Consider the following 18637-nt stretch of genomic DNA (forward strand, 5'->3'; position numbering starts at 1 on the left):
TCTACAAAAAAATTAAAACTTAACTGAGTGTTGTGGTGCATGCCTGTAGCCCTAGCTACTCAGAAGGCTGAGGTGGGAGGATCAGTTGAGCCCAGGAGTTCAAGGCTGCAGTGAGCTATGATTACACCACTGCACTTTAGCCTAGGTGACAGAGCAAAACCCTGTCTTAAAAAAAAAAAAAAATCATTTTCTGTGCCTTTTGGGATGATCCTATGATAATAGATCCCTTATTCTGTAAATATGGCATATTAATATATATTTATATGTGAGACCAACATTGCTTTTCTGAGCTCAATCCAACTTGGTCATGTTGTATAGGTCTTTTTTTATATTGCTGGATTCAATTTGCTGGTATTTTTTTGGGCCTCTGCAGCTATATTCAAAAGAGGTATTTGTGGACCATTTTCTACTATATAGTATAGCATTATCTAGTATAGCCTATAATGTGTTTACATGTACATTTATAGATATATTTGTGTGTATAATATGTAATATATTGCATAATATATAATTGTATATATTATACATAACTGGTATATGTTATGTATAACTAAAATATGTAATTACTATTATGCTATACTGCATAATACAGTTTTATACTATTATAGCATAGTTATATAGTCTGTGTCTCTTGTATAAGGGTTTTCAGATCCTTGCTAACCCACACATTATTCAAAGAAGTGAATCACATCCTCCCAGGGGAACCAAGGGTTAATTCACCCTTTTGATACTACAAAGCCTGTTTCCCACAGCCATGTTTGGGCCCTCTGCTCCCAAATGCATTTTCTTTGTGGATCTGCATGACTTATGGTACCCTCCTCATCTGGGCTGCGAATATATATGACTAATAAACTGTTGTTAGTTGCATTTGTCCAGTGATGGATATCATGTGTTAGGCTACCTAGATAGCCCTAGGGCCCTAGTTCCTCTCTCACTAATGGGGTGAGTGGGAGGCTGTTGAAACATGCACATCCATGATACCCCATGGTCAGGCACTGATAAGGAAAGAAAAGAAGGTACATTTGGTATCAGTCCTTTCCAAAGCATGAGAGGATGTAACTCAACTGTTCTCCCAAAGCAAAACAAGTAGCCAAGGGGCCTACGTTGTTTTCTGTAGTACTGCAGCTTACCAGCATGTCAAAGGGATTATCTTGAGATCATAAGGCTGCTGGTCCCCACCAGGGTCTTAGACAAAATTACCTTATTGGATGTAGGTGCTAATCTCGGAAAGATTGAGTGGCAATCCCTGGAGTCAGAGGTGGTCCCATCCAATGTAGGTTGCTGGTGTTCTGAACTTTTCCCTATAATCACACAGATGGCCCACAACACACGTGATCAGTCAGAACCAACCAACCTGACACTCACAACTTTTCATGAATTCTGAGGGATTTTTTACAGAAAGAAAAGGGAAAAGCAATTATTAGGTGGCATGCTCAGGTCCATAAACCTAACAGCAGATAGAAGCAAATTTCTCCCACTTGGTAAAGAACCTCTAAAAAGAAGCTGAAGCTAAGATCATACTTAATTTTGATATCTAGATGCTTTCCCACTAAGATCAGGAACAAGGTAAGGATGCCTCCTCTCACCACTGCTATTAATCATCATCCTAGCCGGGCGCGGTGGCTCAAGCCTGTAATCCCAGCACTTAGGGAGGCCGAGACTGGCGGATCACGAGGTCAGGAGATCGAGACCATCCTGGCTAACACGGTGAAACCCCGTCTCTACTAAAAATACAAAAAACTAGCCGGGCGAGGTGGCGGGCGCCTGTAGTCCCAGCTACTCCGGAGGCTGAGGCAGGAGAATGGCGTGAACCCGGGAGGCGGAGCTTGCAGTGAGCTGACATCCGGCCACTGCACTCCAGCCCGGGCTACAGAGCAAGACTCCGTCTCAAAAAAAAAAAAAAAAAAAAAAAAAAAAATCATCATCCTAGATGTCCTCACTAATAGAATAAAACAAGAAATTTTTTCTTCAATTAATTGAAGTTCCTCTAATGCCTCTTTGGACAGGGAGCATTTACTGTTTAAGTTAGAATCACCTCGTAAGGTAGAAAAGAGGTGAGACATAGCATAAGTAGGAATGCCTAAAGTGGGACAAATTCAATTAATGTTTTCTAATAATTTTTGAAAATTACTTATCTTTAAATTATCTCTTCTGATTTGCACTTTTTGAGGCTTAATAGTACTTTGTTTTATTTTCATTTATAAATACTGAAAGGGAGTAGAAGATTGGATTTTATCGGGGGCTATGATTAACCCTGCTGTAGTTACAGCCTTTTCTGTTTGTAGCATAGCATTAATTCCTCCCTAGTTTCAGCTGCACATAAAATATCATCCACGTAATGGATAATATGACATTTTTAAAATTGTTGTCTAACTGGCTTAATAGCTTTTCCAATATAAGTTTGACAAATAGTCGGGCTATTTAACATGCCTTGTGGCAGTACTTTCCAATGGTATCCGCTGGTTCTTTGTTATTTATAGCAGGAACAGTAAAAGCAATTTTTTCATAATCTTGAGTAGCTAAAGGAATGGTAAAAAAGCAATCTTTTAAATCTATTACTATAAGAGGCCAGTATTTTGGGATCATTGTTGGAGAGGGCAGCCCTGGTTCAGTGCGCCCATGGGTTGAATTATAGCATTAACGGCCCTCAAATCTGTTAACATTCTCCACTTCCCTGATTTTTTCTTAATAACAAACACAGGAAAATTCCAAGGGGGAGAAAGTAGGCTCTATGTGTCCCTTTTGTAATTGTTCCTGCACTAATTCTTTTAAAGCCTCTAGCTTTTCCTGTTTCAGTGGCCATTGCTCCACCCAAACCAGTTTGGCAGTTAACCAAACAAGGGGAATGGGAGCCTGGGGCTCAGCAATGGCCGCTCCTAAAAATGATACCCTAATCCAGTTCAATCTGTTTGCCCTTTTAGTTCTAAAGGTTCTGGTTGGCCATTTTTATTTTTTTTTTTCCCAGTCCCTTCCCCAGGAGATATCCCATTTTTCTCATCATTTGTTTACTGTTGTTATTATACTGATCCATAGGAATAGATATTTTAGTACCCCATTGTTGTCATAAGTCTCTGCCCCATAGATTGACAGGAATAGGTGTAATAATAGGTTGAATTGTCCCTTCTTGGCCATCTGGCCTTTGGCATGGCAAAATTAAAGAACTTTGAAAAATTCTGAGGCAGCCCCTACTCCAACACCACCAACGGATGCCTTTTGCTTAGGCCAATGCCGGGGCCATTGATTTAAACCAATAGTAGAAACTTCAGCTCCAGTATCTACTAACCTTTCAAAGTCCTTTCCTTGCATGGTTACTGTACAAATACGTCTTTTATCAGACAGTTGATTAACCCAATATACAGCTTTTCCTGCTGGATTCGTACGAAAGCCTCCTTTTTTTTTTTTTTTTTTTTTAAAAAAAAAAAAAACTATGCTGCTTCCCAGTTTTGTATAAGGCAACAGTAACAACTGAGCAATTCTTTCTCCTGGGGAAGCAGACCATGGAATTGAGGAACTAATAACTAATTGAATCTCTCCAGTATAATTAGAATCAATTATTGATGATTCAGTGAGTACAATTATTGATGATTCAGTGATTCAGAAGAGTACAGTGACACCTCTTAAATTTAAATTAGATCTTCCAAGCAATAGACCAACTGTTCCTGAGGGTAAAGGGCCCCTAACTCCCATGGGGACCTTCTTTGGTGGCTCCCCAGGAAGTAGGGAAACAGGAATTGTGCAGCAGAGATCTACGGCAGCACTACCTGCTGTGGCGGGGGACAACTATTGTACATTTGTAAGGGCACTGACTGTGCCGGACACGCCTCGGTTTGTCTCGGGCCCCTATTCCCTTTTCCCAAAAGAGGTTGCCCATCTTTGCTAAATTTAGAATGACATTGATTTGCCCAGTGACTGCCCTTCTTACATCAGGGGCATACACTGGGACTTTTCTGTTGATTGATGGTAATAGTTTTTGCCTTTTGATTTCCTTTTCTACATTCCTTTTATGTGTGTCCAAATTGCCCACAATTAAAACAAGCCTGAGAAATGGGGCATATTTTTTCCCACCTTTAGTCCAGCCACAGCTTGAGCCAAAAGAGTAGCCTTATGTAAATTTCCCCCAATGCCATCACAAGCCTTAATATACTCAGCCAAATGAGCCTTCCCTCTCATAGGTCTAATGAAAGAAGGATATTTTTTCCCTATAACATTTTTTTTTCCGTGCCTGTAAGCACACAGTGCGTAACTGAACAATGGCAACATTTTTCATTACTGCTTGATTGTCTAATTGGCCCCAATTAGGGCCCAAGACCATTAACTGTTCAAAGGAAACAGGCACAGGTGGCTGTGCTTGTGTGTTTTCTCTTGCCTTGAGCTTCATTAGCCCACCAAGTTTTAAACTGCAAGTACTGAGATGAAGTGAGAACAGATTTTGTTAAAGTATCCCAGTCATATGGTATTAATCTATTATCAAGAGCCACATTTTTTAGTAAAGCTTGTACAAAAGGAGAATTTGGCCCATATTGACTAATGGCTTCCTTGAATTCCTTTAACAACTTAAAAGGAAAGGTGGCCCAACTAGCTATATTCTATCCTCCTCGCTGGATTATAGTAATGGGAAATTGCCATGCTTCTAGGTCTCCTTCAGCTCTAGCCTTCTGAATAGAATTTTGTGTAGCACCACCAATTGCTCCAGGCATTTTTATTTTGAGACGGAGTCTTGCTCTGTTGCCCAGGCTGGAGTGCAGTGGTGCGATCTCAGCTCACTGCAAGCTCTGCCTCCCAGGTTCACGCCATTCTCCTGCCTCAGCCTCCCTAGCTGGGACTACAGGCGCCCGCCACCACGCCTGGCTAATTTTTTTTGTATTTGTAGTACAGACAGGGTTTCACCGTGTCAGTCAGGATGGTCTCGACCTCCTGACCTTGTGATCCACCTGCCTTGGCCTCTCAATGCTCCAGGTTTTAATGTTGCAGCTACCAGAGCAGTAAGTTTTATAGCTAATTCATCTTCTCACCCGTTGGGGGAGAAGGAGGAGGTGGCCATTCACTTAATTCAGCAGGTGGAAAGCTAGTAAAATATTCCTTTTTCAGTTTCTCTTTCTTTTCTTCAATTTCCTCTGGTTGTTGTTCCTCATATTCAGAATCTGAAGTTAATTTTTTGCACTTGTCTACCTCTTCCTCATCTGAATTTGCTTTATCATCTGTTTGAAATGGCTCAAGAGCTGCCTTTATCAACACCCATGCTGACCAAACAGAAACTGGAATTTTGGCTCCTTCTTTATATGCCTTTTTAAAATGTCTGCCAATTCTTTCCCATTCATCTAGCTCCATTGTCCCTTGTTCTGGGAACCATGGCCAAAACTGCTCTGCTGTACTAAAGAGTATTAATAAATTCTGAGTACTAACTTTCACTACCCCTCTCCATAATAAATGCCTTAAGAAATTTAAATAAGCAGAATGTTTACTTTCATTCTGTCCCATTGTTACCCGGGTTCTTCCAAGTGCCCAGCTTACCCACCGAGCTTCTTTCAGTTGTCCTCAGGTGTCTTCTGACAATGCGTCTTCTGCTTCCGCATGCTCTAGTGTTCCTTCACTGGGGTGTTCATAGCCCCATGTTGGGTGCCAGAAATGTTGGGGTGATCAGACCCAACACCAGGCTGTAGGGGGCTACAAACCAGCGGAGTCAAAGGAATGAGAAAAGACAAGTTAAGAGTGCATAAGGTGGGTCCAGGGGGCCAATGCTGGTATGGAGGCTGCGAAGGCCCCGAGCTCTGGGAGCCCACACTATTTATTGGTGATCAAACAAAGAAGCAGGTTGTGAGGACATGGGGATAAACAGGTGTGGGCGTGAGGATAGAAAGGTAGCGGTGCATCAAGTGTCTGTGACGGTTTAGCATTTTCTTTGATGCATATAGAATGTGCTCTGCTGCTTGAGAAAATACAGAACATGTTTATGAGCCTGGGAGAGCAACCAACAAGTCTGTGCACCTTCCAGAGGCTATGAGGGGTTTTATGCCCTGAGCTCTGGATTCCATCCAAGGCATGAGGGGTTTTACGCCCTGGGCTTGGATTTGTGGTGTCGCAGGGCAGCCCTCCACCCTTTGGCACAGAGCTTCGTGTTCCAAAGGCCATGAGGGGTTTTAGACCCTAGATCCCGGACATCTTCCAAGACTCTTTTATATTATGACAGACAAGCCAGTCCTGCCTCTGCTCTTCTACCAACAAGTAGAAAGCAAAACCAGGCTGAATTCAGCTGATGCCCACCCACAGCAGGAGCATTTAAATCAGCTCTAGTGGCTGGTAAGGTGGGCTGGAGTTTCCTGCCCACTCTCTTAAAAAACTGGAGTTTTGGCCGGGCGCGGTGGCTCACGCCTGTAATCTCACCACTTTGGGAGGCCGTGGCGGGCAGATCACCTGAGGTCAGGGGTTCAAGAACAGCCTGACAAACATGGAGAAACCTCGCCTCTACTAAAATTACAAAATTAGCTGGGCGTGGTGGTGCATGCCTGTAATCCCAGCTACCTGGCAGGCTGAGGCAGGGGAATAGCTTGAACCCAGGAGGCGGAGGTCACGGTGAGCTGAGATTGCACCATTGCACTCCAGCCTGGGCAACAAAAGCAAAACTCCATCTCTAAATAAATAAATAATCAGTTCTAGTCAGAGGGGAATCATCCATGCCAGTGGCTGGAACTTGAGTTCCAGTGAGCCTTACCACTGTGGACTAAAATGCTCTGGAATCCTAAATAAACTTGAAGGCAGTCTAGGCCACAAGGACTGCAACTCTGAGGCAATTCCTAGTACTGAGCTGGACTCAGAGCCAGTGGACTTGGGGGGCATGCAACCTACTAAGATAACAGTTAGGGCAGCTAAGGGAGTGCTCGTGCCATCCCTCTCCCAATTCCAGGCAGCACAGTTCACAGCTCCAAAAAAGACCCCTTCCTTCTGCTTGAGGTGAGGAGAGGGAAGAGTAAAGAGAACTTTATCTTGCACTTTGAATACCAGCTCAGCCACAGCAGGATAGGGCACCAGTCATAGTCATTAGGTCCCCTTTGCAGGCCCTAGCTCCTGGATGACATTTCTAAACACACCCTGGACCAGAAGGAAACCCACTGCCTTGAAGGAAAGGACTCAGTCCTGGAAGGATCCATCACCTGCTGACTGAAGAGTCCTTGGGCCCTGAATAACCAGCAGTAATACCCTGGTTGTACACCATAGGCCTTGGGTGAAACTCAGAACATTCTCAGCTGTGGTGGCTATGGGGAGAGACTCCTTCTGCTTGAAAAAAATGGAGGGAAAAGCAAAAGGGACTTTTGCATGTTTGGTACTAGCTTGTCCACAGTGGGGGAGGCACCAAGTGGGCTGTTGGGATCCCTGATTCCAGGCCTTGGATCTTGGATGGCATTTCTGGACCTTCCCTGAGCCAGAGCAGAGCCCACTGCACTGAAGGGTGAGTGCCAGGCCAGGCAGCATCACCACAAGCTGATTGAAGAGCCCTTGGTCTCTAAGAGAACATCGACAGTAGCCTGGCAGTACTCCCCATGGACCTGTGGTGGTGGTGGCCATGGGGTGAGGCTTCTCTGCTTGCGGAAAGGGGAGGGAAGAGTGGAAAGGACTGCATCTCATGATTTGAGTGCCAGCTCAGCCACGGTACAATTAGAACACCAGGTAGACTTCTGAGTTATACTGCAGTCACTGGCTCCTGGATAGCACCTCTTGACCCACATAGGGCCTGGGGGAACCTGCCACCCTGAAGGGAAGGAAACAAGCCTGGCTGGTATTGCCACCCACTGGTTGTAGAGCCTCAGGGCCTTGAGGCAAACACAGGTGGTAGCCAGGTAGTGATTATAGCAGGCCTTGGTTAAGACCCAGTGCTGTGTTCACTTCAGGTCTGACCTGGCACAGTCTCAGTGATGGGGGCTACTGGGGTGCTTGTGTCACCCCAGCCCCAACTCCAGGTGGCTCAGAACACAGCAAGAGAGAGACACGCTGTTTGGAGTAAAGAGAAGAGAATCGGCCAGGCGCAGTGGCTCACACCTGTAATCCCAGTACTTTGGGAGGCTGAGGCAGATGGATCACCTGAGATCAGGAATTCGAGACCAACCTGACCAACATGGCGAAACCCCATCTCTACTAAAAATTCAAAATTAGCCGGGTGTGGTGGTGCATGCCTGTAATCCCAGCTACTCGGGAGGCTGAGTCAGGAGAATCGCTTGAACTCGGGAGGTGGAGGTTGTGGTGAGCCAAGATCGTGCCATTGTACTCCAGCCTGGGCAACAAGAGTGAAACTCCATCTAAAAAAAAAGAAAAAAGAAAAAAGAGAACAGAACAAGCATCTCTGCCTGGTAATCCAGAGAATTCTTCTGGATCTTATCAAAGATAATCAAAGTGGTACCTCTAAGAGTCTGCAAGAACCACAGTGTTACTGGGCTTGGGATGACCCCTAATGTAGAGATGCCTTAGATCACAAGACCTAAGTCCTTTCAAATATCTAAAAAGCTTTCCCAAGAAGGATGAGTACAAACAAGCCCAGCCTGAGAAGACTAAAATAAATACCTAACTCTTCAATGCTCAGACAGGGATAAATGTCCACAAGCATCAGAACCATCCAGGAAAACGTGACCTCACCAAATGAACTAAATAAGGCACCAGAGACCAATCCTGGAGAAATGGAGATTTGTGACCTTTCAGGCAGAGAATGCAAAATAGCTGTTTGAGGAAACTCAAAGAAATTTAAGATAACAGAGAGAAGGAATTCAGAATTCCATCAGATAAATACAATGAAGAGATTGAAATAATTTAAAAGAATCAAGGCCGAGCACAGTCACTGATGCCTTTAATCCCAGCACTTTGGGAGGCTGAGGTGAGTGGATCACCTGAGGTCAGGAGTTCAGACCAGCCTGGACAACATGGTGAAACCCCATCTCTACTAAAATATAAAAATTAGACATGGTGATGCATGTCTGTAATCCCAGGTACTTGGGAGGCTGAGGCATGAGAATTGCTTGAACCTGGGAGGCAGAGGTTGTGGTGAGCTGAGATCATGCCACTGCACTCCAGCTTGGGTGACAGAATGAGACTTCATCTCAAAAAAAAAAAAAAAAAATCAAGCAGAAATTCAAAATGCAATTGACATACTGAAGAATGCATCAGAGTCTCTTAATAGCAGAATTGATCAAGCAGAGGAAATAATTAGTGAGCCTGAAGACAGACTACTTGAAAATAGTCAGAGGAGGCAAAAGATAAAAAAATAAAAATCATTGAAGCATGCCTACAGGATCTAGAACATAGCCTCAAAAGGGCAAATCTAAGAGTCATTGGCTTTAAAGAGGTGGTAGAGAAAGAGAAAGAGGAGTATAAAGTTCATTCAAACGGATAATAACAGAGAACTTCCCAAACCTAAAGAAAGATATCAATATCCAACTACAAGAAGGTTATAGAACACCAAGCATATTTAACCCAAAGAAGACTACCTCAAGGCATTTAGTAATCAAACCCCCAAAAGTCAAGGATAAAGAAGGGCTTCTAAAAGCAGCAAGAGAAAAGAAACAAATAACAAACAATGGAGCTCCAATACAACTGGCAGAAGACTTTTCAGTAGAAACCTTACAAACCAGGAGGGAGTGGCATGACATATTTAAAGTGCTGAAGGAAAAAAACCTTTTACCCTTGAATAGCATATTCAGTGAAAATATCCTTCAAGCATGAAGGAAAAATAAAGGCTTTCCTAGACAAACAAAAGTTGAGGGATTTCATCAACACCAGTCCTGTTCTACAAGAAATACTAAAGGAAGTACATCAATCACAAAGAAAAGGATGTATAATAAGAAATCATCTGAAGATACAAAACTCACTGGTATTAGTAAGTACACACACACAAAAATAATATTGTACGCCGGGTGTTGTGGCTCACGCCTGTAATCCTAGCATTTTTGGAGGCTGAGGCAGGTGGATCACCTGAGGTCAGGAGTTTGAGACCAGCCTGGCCAACATGGCAAAACCTCGTCTCTACTAAAAATACAAAAATTAGCCGGGCATGGTGGTGTGTGCCTGTAATCCCAGCTACTAGGGGGGCTGAGGCAGGAGGATCACGTGAACCTGGGAGGTGGAGGTTGCAGTGAGCTGAGATCATGCCACTGCACTCCAGCCCAGGCAACAAAGGTAGGACTCCATCTCAAGAAAAAAAAAAAAAAAAACACTGGGTGCGGTGGCTCATGCCTGTCATCCCAACACTTTGGGAGGCCGAGGCGGGCAGATTACAAGGTCAGGAGAGCGAGACTATCCTGGCTAACATGGTGAAATGCCATCTCTACTAAAAATACAAAAAATTAGCCGGGCATGGTGGTGAGTGCCCATGGTCCCAGCTACTCAGGAGGGTGAGGCAGGAGAATGGCGTGAACCTGGGAGGTGGAGTTTGCAGTAAGCCGAGATTGTGCCACTGCACTCCAGCCTGGGTGACACAGCGAGACTCTGTCTCAAAAAAAAAAAAAAAATTGTAACACTGTAACTGTGGTATGTAAATTATTCTTAAGTAGAAAGATTAAATGATAAACCAATCCAAAATAATAACTACAACAACTTTTCAAAACACAGACAGTACAAACAATATATAAATAGAAACAAAGAAAAGTTAAAAAGCAGGGGTATGATGTTAAGGCATAGAGTTGTCATTAGATTTCTTTTTGTTTGTTTCTTTGTTTATGCAAACAGCATTAAGTTTTTATCAGCTTAAAATTATGTGTTATAAGATAGTATTTGCAAACCTCGTGGTAACCTCAAGTCAAAAAATATACAACAGATACACAAAAAATAAAATTAAGAAGTTAAATCATACCACCAAAGAAAGTCACCTTCACTAAAAAGAAGACAGGATGGAAGGAAAGAAGAGAGAAGATGACAAAACAACCAGAAAACAAATAACAAAATTGGCAGGAGTAAGTTCTCACCAATAATAACACTGAATGTAAATGAACTAAACTATCCAATCAAAAGTCATAGAATGGCTAAACGGATTTAAAAACAAGACCTAGCCAGGCGTGGTGGCTCACGCCTGTAATCCCAGCACTTTGGGAGGCCGAGGCGGGCGGATCACAAGGTCAGGAGATCGAGACCACGGTGAAACCCCATCTCTACTAAAAATACAAAAAATTGGCCGGGCGCGGTGGAGGGCGCCTGTAGTCCCAGCTACTCAGGAGGCTGAGGCAGGAGAATGGCGTGAACCCGGGAGGCGGAGCTTGCAGTGAGCCGAGATCGCGCCACTGCACTCCAGCCTGGGCGACAGAGGAGACTCCGTCTCAAAAAAAAAAAAAATAAAAAATAAAAAATAAAAATAAAAACAAGACCTAATGATCTGTTGCCTACAAGAAACACACTTCACCTATAAAGAAACCCACAGAGTGGAAATAAAGGAATGGAAAAACATATTCCATGCCAGTGGAAACCAATAAAGAGCAGGAGTAGCAATACTTAGACAAAATATATTTCAAGACAAAAACTGTAAGAAAAGTCAAAGAAGGTCACTATGCAATTATAAAGGGGTCCATTCAGCAAGATGATGTAACAATTGTGAACATATATGCACCCAACACTGGAGCACTAAGATATAGAAAACATATATTATTAGATAAAAAGAGAGAGGGCTGGGGATGGTGGCTTATGCCCATAATCCCAGCACTTTGGGAGGCTAAGGCAGGTGGATCACCTGAGGCCAGCAGTTCAAGACCAGCCCGGTCAACATGGTGAGGCCCAGTCTCTACTAAAAAATTCAAAAATTAGACAGCCGTGGTGGCACGCACCTGTAATCCTAGCTGCTTGGGAGGCTGAGGCAGGAGAATTGCTTGAACCCAGGAGGCAGAGGTTGCTGTGAGCCTCCCACCATTGCACTCCAGCCTGGGCGACAGAGCAAGACTCCCTCTAGAGAAAAAAAAAGTATAATTGTTTTGTCAGCCGTGTCCAGTAGGAAGAAGCAGGAGGTCCTATTGAGTACAGGCAGAAAATTCCGCTGAAGTGCAAATATCCCCCTGGAGGATTCAGATCACAGTGCAGGGATGAAGCCCGCCCTGCCAAGGCCTGTGTCAGGAACTTGTTCATGCTCTACTCAGCTGTGCAAGATCGCTTCTTCTGTCACTCGGTCCACAGGGGGCGGGACCTAACGCTCTAGCCAATCAGGGCCATGGGGCGGGTTCGTGGGAACTGTCAATCAGGCGCGCTTCCGGGAGGACTGTGTGTGGTTGAAAAAGCCCGGGGCGTCTTCTCGTCTCACGTGAGCTCGGCTTCCGGCTCTGTCGCTGAGAGACGACCTGGAAGTTCTGTGGCAACCTGTGTCGCGCTGGAACCCGCATTGGCAACGGGAGCCGTTGGGAGGACCTGGGACACCGCGGAAGTCGGGAAATGGTGCGTGTCCGGGGCTGGCGTCCCGAGGCGGGGGAGAGGCTGGGTGGAACCGGCCTTATTCGGCTGTGGCTGGACTGGGCCTCCCCGCTGGCGACTCCGGGATCTGCGGACCCGGGTCCCCCTGGAGTAGCTCGGCCCTCTTAGGCCGCAGAGTGGGGCTGGGCCTGCAGCCGGGACTCCGGGCGTCCCATCCCCTTCCTGCGCGGCGACTGCGGTCCTCGCGCCCTCTCTGGGCAACTCCGAGCCCGCAGCCCCGCGTCTCCCCAGATTGTGCGGCTGTAACCAACAGAGGTTTGCGGCCCGAGTCACTGCACCGAGACGCTGAGGGCTGTCGCAGAAACAGTTAAATCGCCGGAGAGCGGAGGACACCCCCAGATCCGCCTCCCTGAGGGATTTGGGGTCTGGTCAGGGGCTGCTGGGATGTAGGGTCGCTGATTGGTGGGGACTTGACGGGCGAATCCTGGGACAGGAGGTGAAAGAAACGTATTCTTCTGCTGAGTGGGCTCCCTCGTGAGGTCTTCAGCCTGGTTGGCGCCAGCCTTTCCACTGGAATTCAGGATCTGAGATAGAACTCCGGCGACTCTTGAGTAACTCTCAGAGATCTTATCCCCAGGCACAATGGGGAGGCCGGTGGTCAGCGTCTGCTGTGACTTGACTCTCAGGGAGGCGGCCCCAAGAGGCAGCGGGGCTGAGGGCACTTGGTTAATATCTAACTGCAATCTCGCCTCCAGCCTGGCTCGTAGTTCCTGTGAGCCCGGTGAGGAGGCTGCACGGTGACGACGAGTCACCAGGCTGAATCCAGACTTGTGTGTGGGGTTTGTGTGTGGGAGAAGCTGTGTTATCTTTGGTCCTGCATCCCTTCTTTCTTTCCAAGGGCGACCGTTTCCCCTCTGAGTCTTCCAAAGATATGGGCAGCAGAGTCTCAAATCCACCACTGTGTTCTCTCATCCTAACTCCTCCTAAGGCTGGCAGCAAATCTCTTGGTTCCCAGAGACTTCCCCAGGCTTACTTTCTCTCCTTAATTCACAGCAACAGTATGAACTCTTTGGCCCCCAGGCGATATTTCACTAGTTTGTTATATTGTTTTCAGTTAGCAATGTATGGCCTTTTCTTGAAAGAATTGTTTTGGGTTCCTGAACACGGTGGGTCATTCCTGTAATTCCATCACTTTGGGAGACTAAGGCAGAGGTATTGTTTGATCCCAGTAGTTCCAGACCAGCTTGGGGAACATGGCAAGACCTTGTCTCTAGTATAAATGATAATAATAAACAGCTACAGGGTCCCTAGGTGGCATAGAGTATCACATTGTGAGGGAGCTAAGCGTCTAGCTCAGATCTCTTTCTCTTCTCAGAAGGACATGAGATAGCTCATTTATTCATTTACCCATTATGAACTAATCTATTCATGAGGTCCAAACCCTCAGGACTAAATCGCCTCTTAAAGCGCCACCTTTTTTTCTTTTTTCTTTTCTTTTTATTTTTTACTGCCACTTTGGAGATTAACATTCAGTGTGCATTTTGGAGGGGACAACCATTCAAACCTAGCAGTGGCTGATCAGGTGCACTCCTTCTGCTGAGTATGTAACAAAATGCCAAACTCTCAGAAGGAAGATGGGAGTTAAGGAAATACTACATTTTTTTGCATAAACAATTTAGCCACACTCCACCCCTGTTATTAGTTATGCTCATGGGGCCCTCCCCTAAATACATTGTCTAGACACCATGAAAGGCCTAACTTTGTGAACAAGCATTTGTAAGGACACGCACTCTCAGCACTGCTAATGGTAACTCTCTTTTATACAATAAGTAGTAGGACTTTATCGTGCCAAGGACTGCAGATCCACTGTGGAAATAGACATTAGGGGTGATCCAGGCTATGTGATTCACTCAGTTCACCAAGTGGCATGTTTCTATTCAACTGTTAATTTACCAAACATATTTAACTCTGACTTCAGAGTTACTGTATAGGAGAAAGTGAATGTAGACAGAATAAGAGTGGGTTTACCATGTCATTGAATAAAATGGTTGGAAACCACAGCATCATGCGAAATGTATGAAGTGAGTATAGATTCTCAGTACTGTGATTTTCACCCTTCCTCTTCTGTACATCTGGGATGGATCAGGCCTCAGTGGCTTTAGGGGATGTGGCTGTGAACTTCACCCGAGAAGAGTGGGCTTTGCTGGGTCCTTGTCAGAAGAATCTCTACAAAGATGTGATGCAGGAAACCATCAGGAACCTGGATTGTGTAGGTAAGGATGACATCGCATTTCCACTTATTTAATTGGAGACATTTGTTTCTTGGTCATTCACACTGTTCAAAGATTTGGAATATGGAAAGGGGACATGGTTTACCCTGGAAAAAAAAACAGAGTTTAGCAGCTCCTGTAGCAGTTGTACATCTTCATATAATTTTATGTCCACAACATCTTAGCCTACTGTTGATGGGCAGCATTATCAGTCACATAAGCAATGATTAATACATATATTTTATGTCATATTATTACATCCTATATTCTCACAGTAAAGTTTTCTAGAAACAAAATGTTAAAAAGATAATCATAAGGAAGATAAACATATTTACTGTTCATTAAGTAGAAGTGCATCATCAGAAAGGTTTTCATCCTCATTGTCTTCACATTGGGTAGGCTGAGTAAGAGGAGGGGCTGGTCTTATGTCTTGGGTAGCAGAGACTGAAGAACATTCGTATATATATGTATATACAAATGGACTTGTGCAGTTCAAACCTCTTTTTCAAGAGTCAACTGTACTTCAGTGAATGCATTTTGTACGAGTGCAGTGTACATCAAAATTTTACTGTGTCTATAATTTTGTACAAATTTATAATGATTTTTCTGGGTCTACCTTTTAGGAATGAAATGGAAAGATCACTTTCTTTTCAAAGATCAAATTGAAGATCAATACAAATATCCCAGGAAAAATCTAAGGTAATTTACACATAAGGAAAAGATATGTCCCTAGAGCTGTTTTGAGAATGACATGAAATTTTAAAAACAAGCAAAGAAAATGAACAAGCTTAGCTTAAATTTATTTATTCTTAGAAAATGTTCTCCAAAAACACATACTTAAATGTTCCATAGCTGTTCAGTGTTTGTAAAATAGTTCCCATGGCAACAATATTATGAATCCACATATGAATATCATTGTCTTGAGAACACCTGTGGTCCAGTTATGTTGCACAACATTCCATCCATTCACGTTCAAGCAGGACACGAAGCCTACACTTTGCATGATAGTGTTAAAAATGTACATCCAATACCTATTAATACCTATAAATGATTTATAGACAGACCTTTAGTGATATATTTCCCATTTTTTTACAGATGTCGTATGTTAGAGAGATTTGGTGAAAGTAAAGATGGAAGTAAATGGGGAGAAATGTCTAGCCAGATTCAAGATAGTATTGTGACGAAGAATACTCTTACTGGAGTAGGTCCTTGTGAAAGCAATATGAGTGGAGAAATCGTCCTGGGTCATTCATCCCTTAATTGTTACATCAGAGTTGGTGCTGGGCACAAACCACATGAGTATCATGAATGTGGAGAGAAGCCAGATACGCATAAACAATATGGGAAAGCCTTCAGTTACCACAACTCATTTCAAACACCTGAAGGGCTTCACACTGGAAAGAAACCATATGATTGTAAAGAATGTGGGAAGTCCTTCAGTTCTTTGGGAAACCTTCAAAGGCACATGGCAGTGCAGCGTGGAGATGGACCTTATAAATGTAAGTTGTGTGGGAAAGCTTTTTTTTGGCCCAGTTTATTACATATGCATGAAAGAACGCACACTGGAGAGAAACCATATGAATGTAAGCAGTGTTCTAAAGCCTTTTCTTTTTACAGTTCCTATGTAAGACATGAAAGAATACATACTGGGGAGAAACCATATGAATGTAAGCAGTGTTCTAAAGCCTTCCCTGATTACAGTTCTTGTCTAAGACATGAAAGAACTCACACTGGAGAGAAACCCTATACATGTAAACAATGTGGGAAAGCCTTCAGTGCTTCCACTTCCCTTCGAAGGCATGAAACAACTCACACTGAAGAGAAACCCTATGCATGTCAGCAATGTGGGAAAGCATTTCATCATCTGGGAAGCTTTCAAAGACACATGGTAACGCACACGAGAGATGGACCTCATAAATGTAAGATATGTGGAAAAGGCTTTGATTGTCCTAGTTCACTGCAGAGTCATGAAAGAACTCACACTGGAGAGAAACTGTATGAATGCAAGCAGTGTGGGAAAGCGTTATCTCATAGCTCAAGCTTTCGAAGACACATGACAATGCACACTGGAGATGGACCTCACAAATGCAAGATATGTGGGAAAGCCTTTGTTTATCCCAGCGTATTTCAAAGACATGAAGGGACTCACACTGCAGAGAAACCCTATAAATGTAAACAATGTGGCAAAGCCTACCGTATTTCCAGTTCCCTTCAAAGGCATGAAACAACTCATACTGGAGAGAAACCCTATAAATGTAAATGTGGGAAAGCCTTTATTGATTTCTATTCGTTTCAAAATCACAAAACAACTCACGCTGGAGAGAAGCCGTATGAGTGTAAAGAATGTGGGAAGGCATTCAGTTGTTTCCAATACCTTTCTCAACATAAAAAGACACACACAGGAGAGAAACCTTATGAGTGTAAAACATGTAGGAAAGCCTTCAGTCATTTTGGTAACTTAAAAGTACATGAAAGAATTCACTCTGGAGAGAAGCCCTATGAATGTAAGGAATGTGGGAAAGCATTCTCTTGGCTCACTTGCTTTCTACGACATGAAAGAATTCACATGAGAGAGAAATCCTATGAATGTCAACAATGTGGTAAAGCTTTCACTCATTCCCGTTTCCTTCAAGGACATGAAAAAACTCACACTGGAGAGAACTCGTATGAATGTAAGGAATGTGGGAAAGCATTTGCTTCTCTCAATTCCTTGCATAGACATAAAAAGACTCACTAGCATTCTCTCTAAATGTATGGAATGTAGGAAAGCATTTATTTTATGTCATTTCAGAAACTTGTAAGAAACACATTGGAGATAAACCCTGTGAATGTAAGCACTTGGTAAAGCCTTAAGTAGTTTCAGTTTCTTTCCAATACAGTCATCCCTTGATACATGCTGGGTATTGGTTCCAGCACTCTGTGAGCCATGTCAACTCCCTTTTATAAAATGACATATTTGTATGTAACCTACCCACATCCTCTTATATACTCTCAATTATGTCTAGATTACTTAAAATACCTCATGCATTGTAAAAGCTATGCAAATAGTTGTTCTATTGTATTGTTTAGGGAATCATGATAAGGAAAAGAGTCTGTTTTCAGTATAGATGCAGTAATTGTGAGCCTATCAACATAGTATATGTCAGCCAGAACATTAAAGTTTCTTTGTTTCAACTCTCACATGTTGCTTTTGTTTAATATGTTAACACTCACCAAAACCCTGGGTCTTCTCTCTTGATAACCCAAGTATAGTGATTGTAACAATGATGATTATTCTGTGGCACCTAATGTTTTGATGTGTTGAAATGACTAGATGTATGGCATTGTGGGTAAGTAGTGAGACATCAGGTTAACTTGAATCTTGACAGGCCATCAGGACTATCACCTACGTTGGAAGAACCAACTATGATTATAGATGTGGACTCATTTGAGGAGGCTATGTAATACTAATGTTAGGATCTGTTTGGCTTGAGGGCTGAAGATCTGTAACCATTGAATGTTCCATCTTCTTTGCAGATTCTTAGTTATAGGAAGCTAGTTCTTCTTTTCCTTTGCTTTATATATTAAAAAAAACCCTTGCAGTGTTTATAGGCATGTTATTTCTCGGGTGGAGTGAAAGCTTTGTTCCATTGTAGGATCTTTGAGGATCATACCTCTTTTTCACCTTTGCCTAGTGAAAAACTGTGGCAAACTTTTCAAGTGTCCAAATCAATGGCTCTGTGTTTTCTAAATTTTCTAGATCATCATCATCTGTAGTGGATTTCAGCAGACTTTGTAGTTCCTAGTTGGTAAGAGTTTCTCTTTGCTCTTCTGTGTGTTCCTTAACGTCATCCTCAGTCATTTCAAACAGCGTTCCCCACCAACTGTGTTTTGCAACATTTTGTATATTCTTAATGACTGCATTAATAGTGTGGAAGCCCCTGAAATCACTGACTCTCTTACCCCATGATGGCTTATAACATGCATTGACTGTCCTGGGCTTTAGGGCATCTATAACCTTTCCA

At 43.4% G+C, this 18637-nt stretch overlaps 2 protein-coding genes across 5 annotated transcripts in view; both read left to right on the forward strand.

Moving 5' to 3' along the window:
• Window positions 1-12285: 12285 nt before the first annotated feature.
• LOC103233970 (uncharacterized) lies at window positions 12286-17813 on the forward strand. Of its 2 annotated transcripts, XM_007995383.3 has the most exons (4): window positions 12286-12387; window positions 14510-14636; window positions 15257-15332; window positions 15729-17813. In XM_007995383.3, exons 1-4 carry the CDS (start codon window positions 12385-12387, stop codon window positions 17368-17370), a joined length of 1848 nt encoding a protein of 615 aa, XP_007993574.1. In that variant the 5' UTR covers window positions 12286-12384; the 3' UTR covers window positions 17371-17813. The 2 variants fall into 2 exon arrangements, with proteins under 2 accessions (XP_007993574.1, XP_007993573.1); XM_007995382.3 differs by lacking the exon at window positions 12286-12387 and having other exon boundaries at window positions 12399-14636.
• LOC103233971 (uncharacterized) overlaps window positions 12290-18637 on the forward strand; it is a 36467-nt gene continuing 30119 nt past the window's right edge. For 2 of the 3 annotated variants that reach the window (XM_073016899.1, XM_073016900.1), the window contains exon 1: window positions 12290-12387. Coding sequence is in view for 1 of the 3 variants with exons in the window: in XM_007995388.3 (XP_007993579.2) it covers window positions 12385-12387 (3 nt within the window). In the remaining 2 variants the exon portion in view is untranslated. The remainder of the gene's footprint in view (window positions 12388-18637) is intronic. The other variant, XM_007995388.3, reaches the window with a different exon arrangement.

This window comes from Chlorocebus sabaeus, chromosome 6, assembly GCF_047675955.1.
Source record: "Chlorocebus sabaeus isolate Y175 chromosome 6, mChlSab1.0.hap1, whole genome shotgun sequence".
NCBI classification, from domain to species: domain Eukaryota; kingdom Metazoa; phylum Chordata; class Mammalia; order Primates; family Cercopithecidae; genus Chlorocebus; species Chlorocebus sabaeus.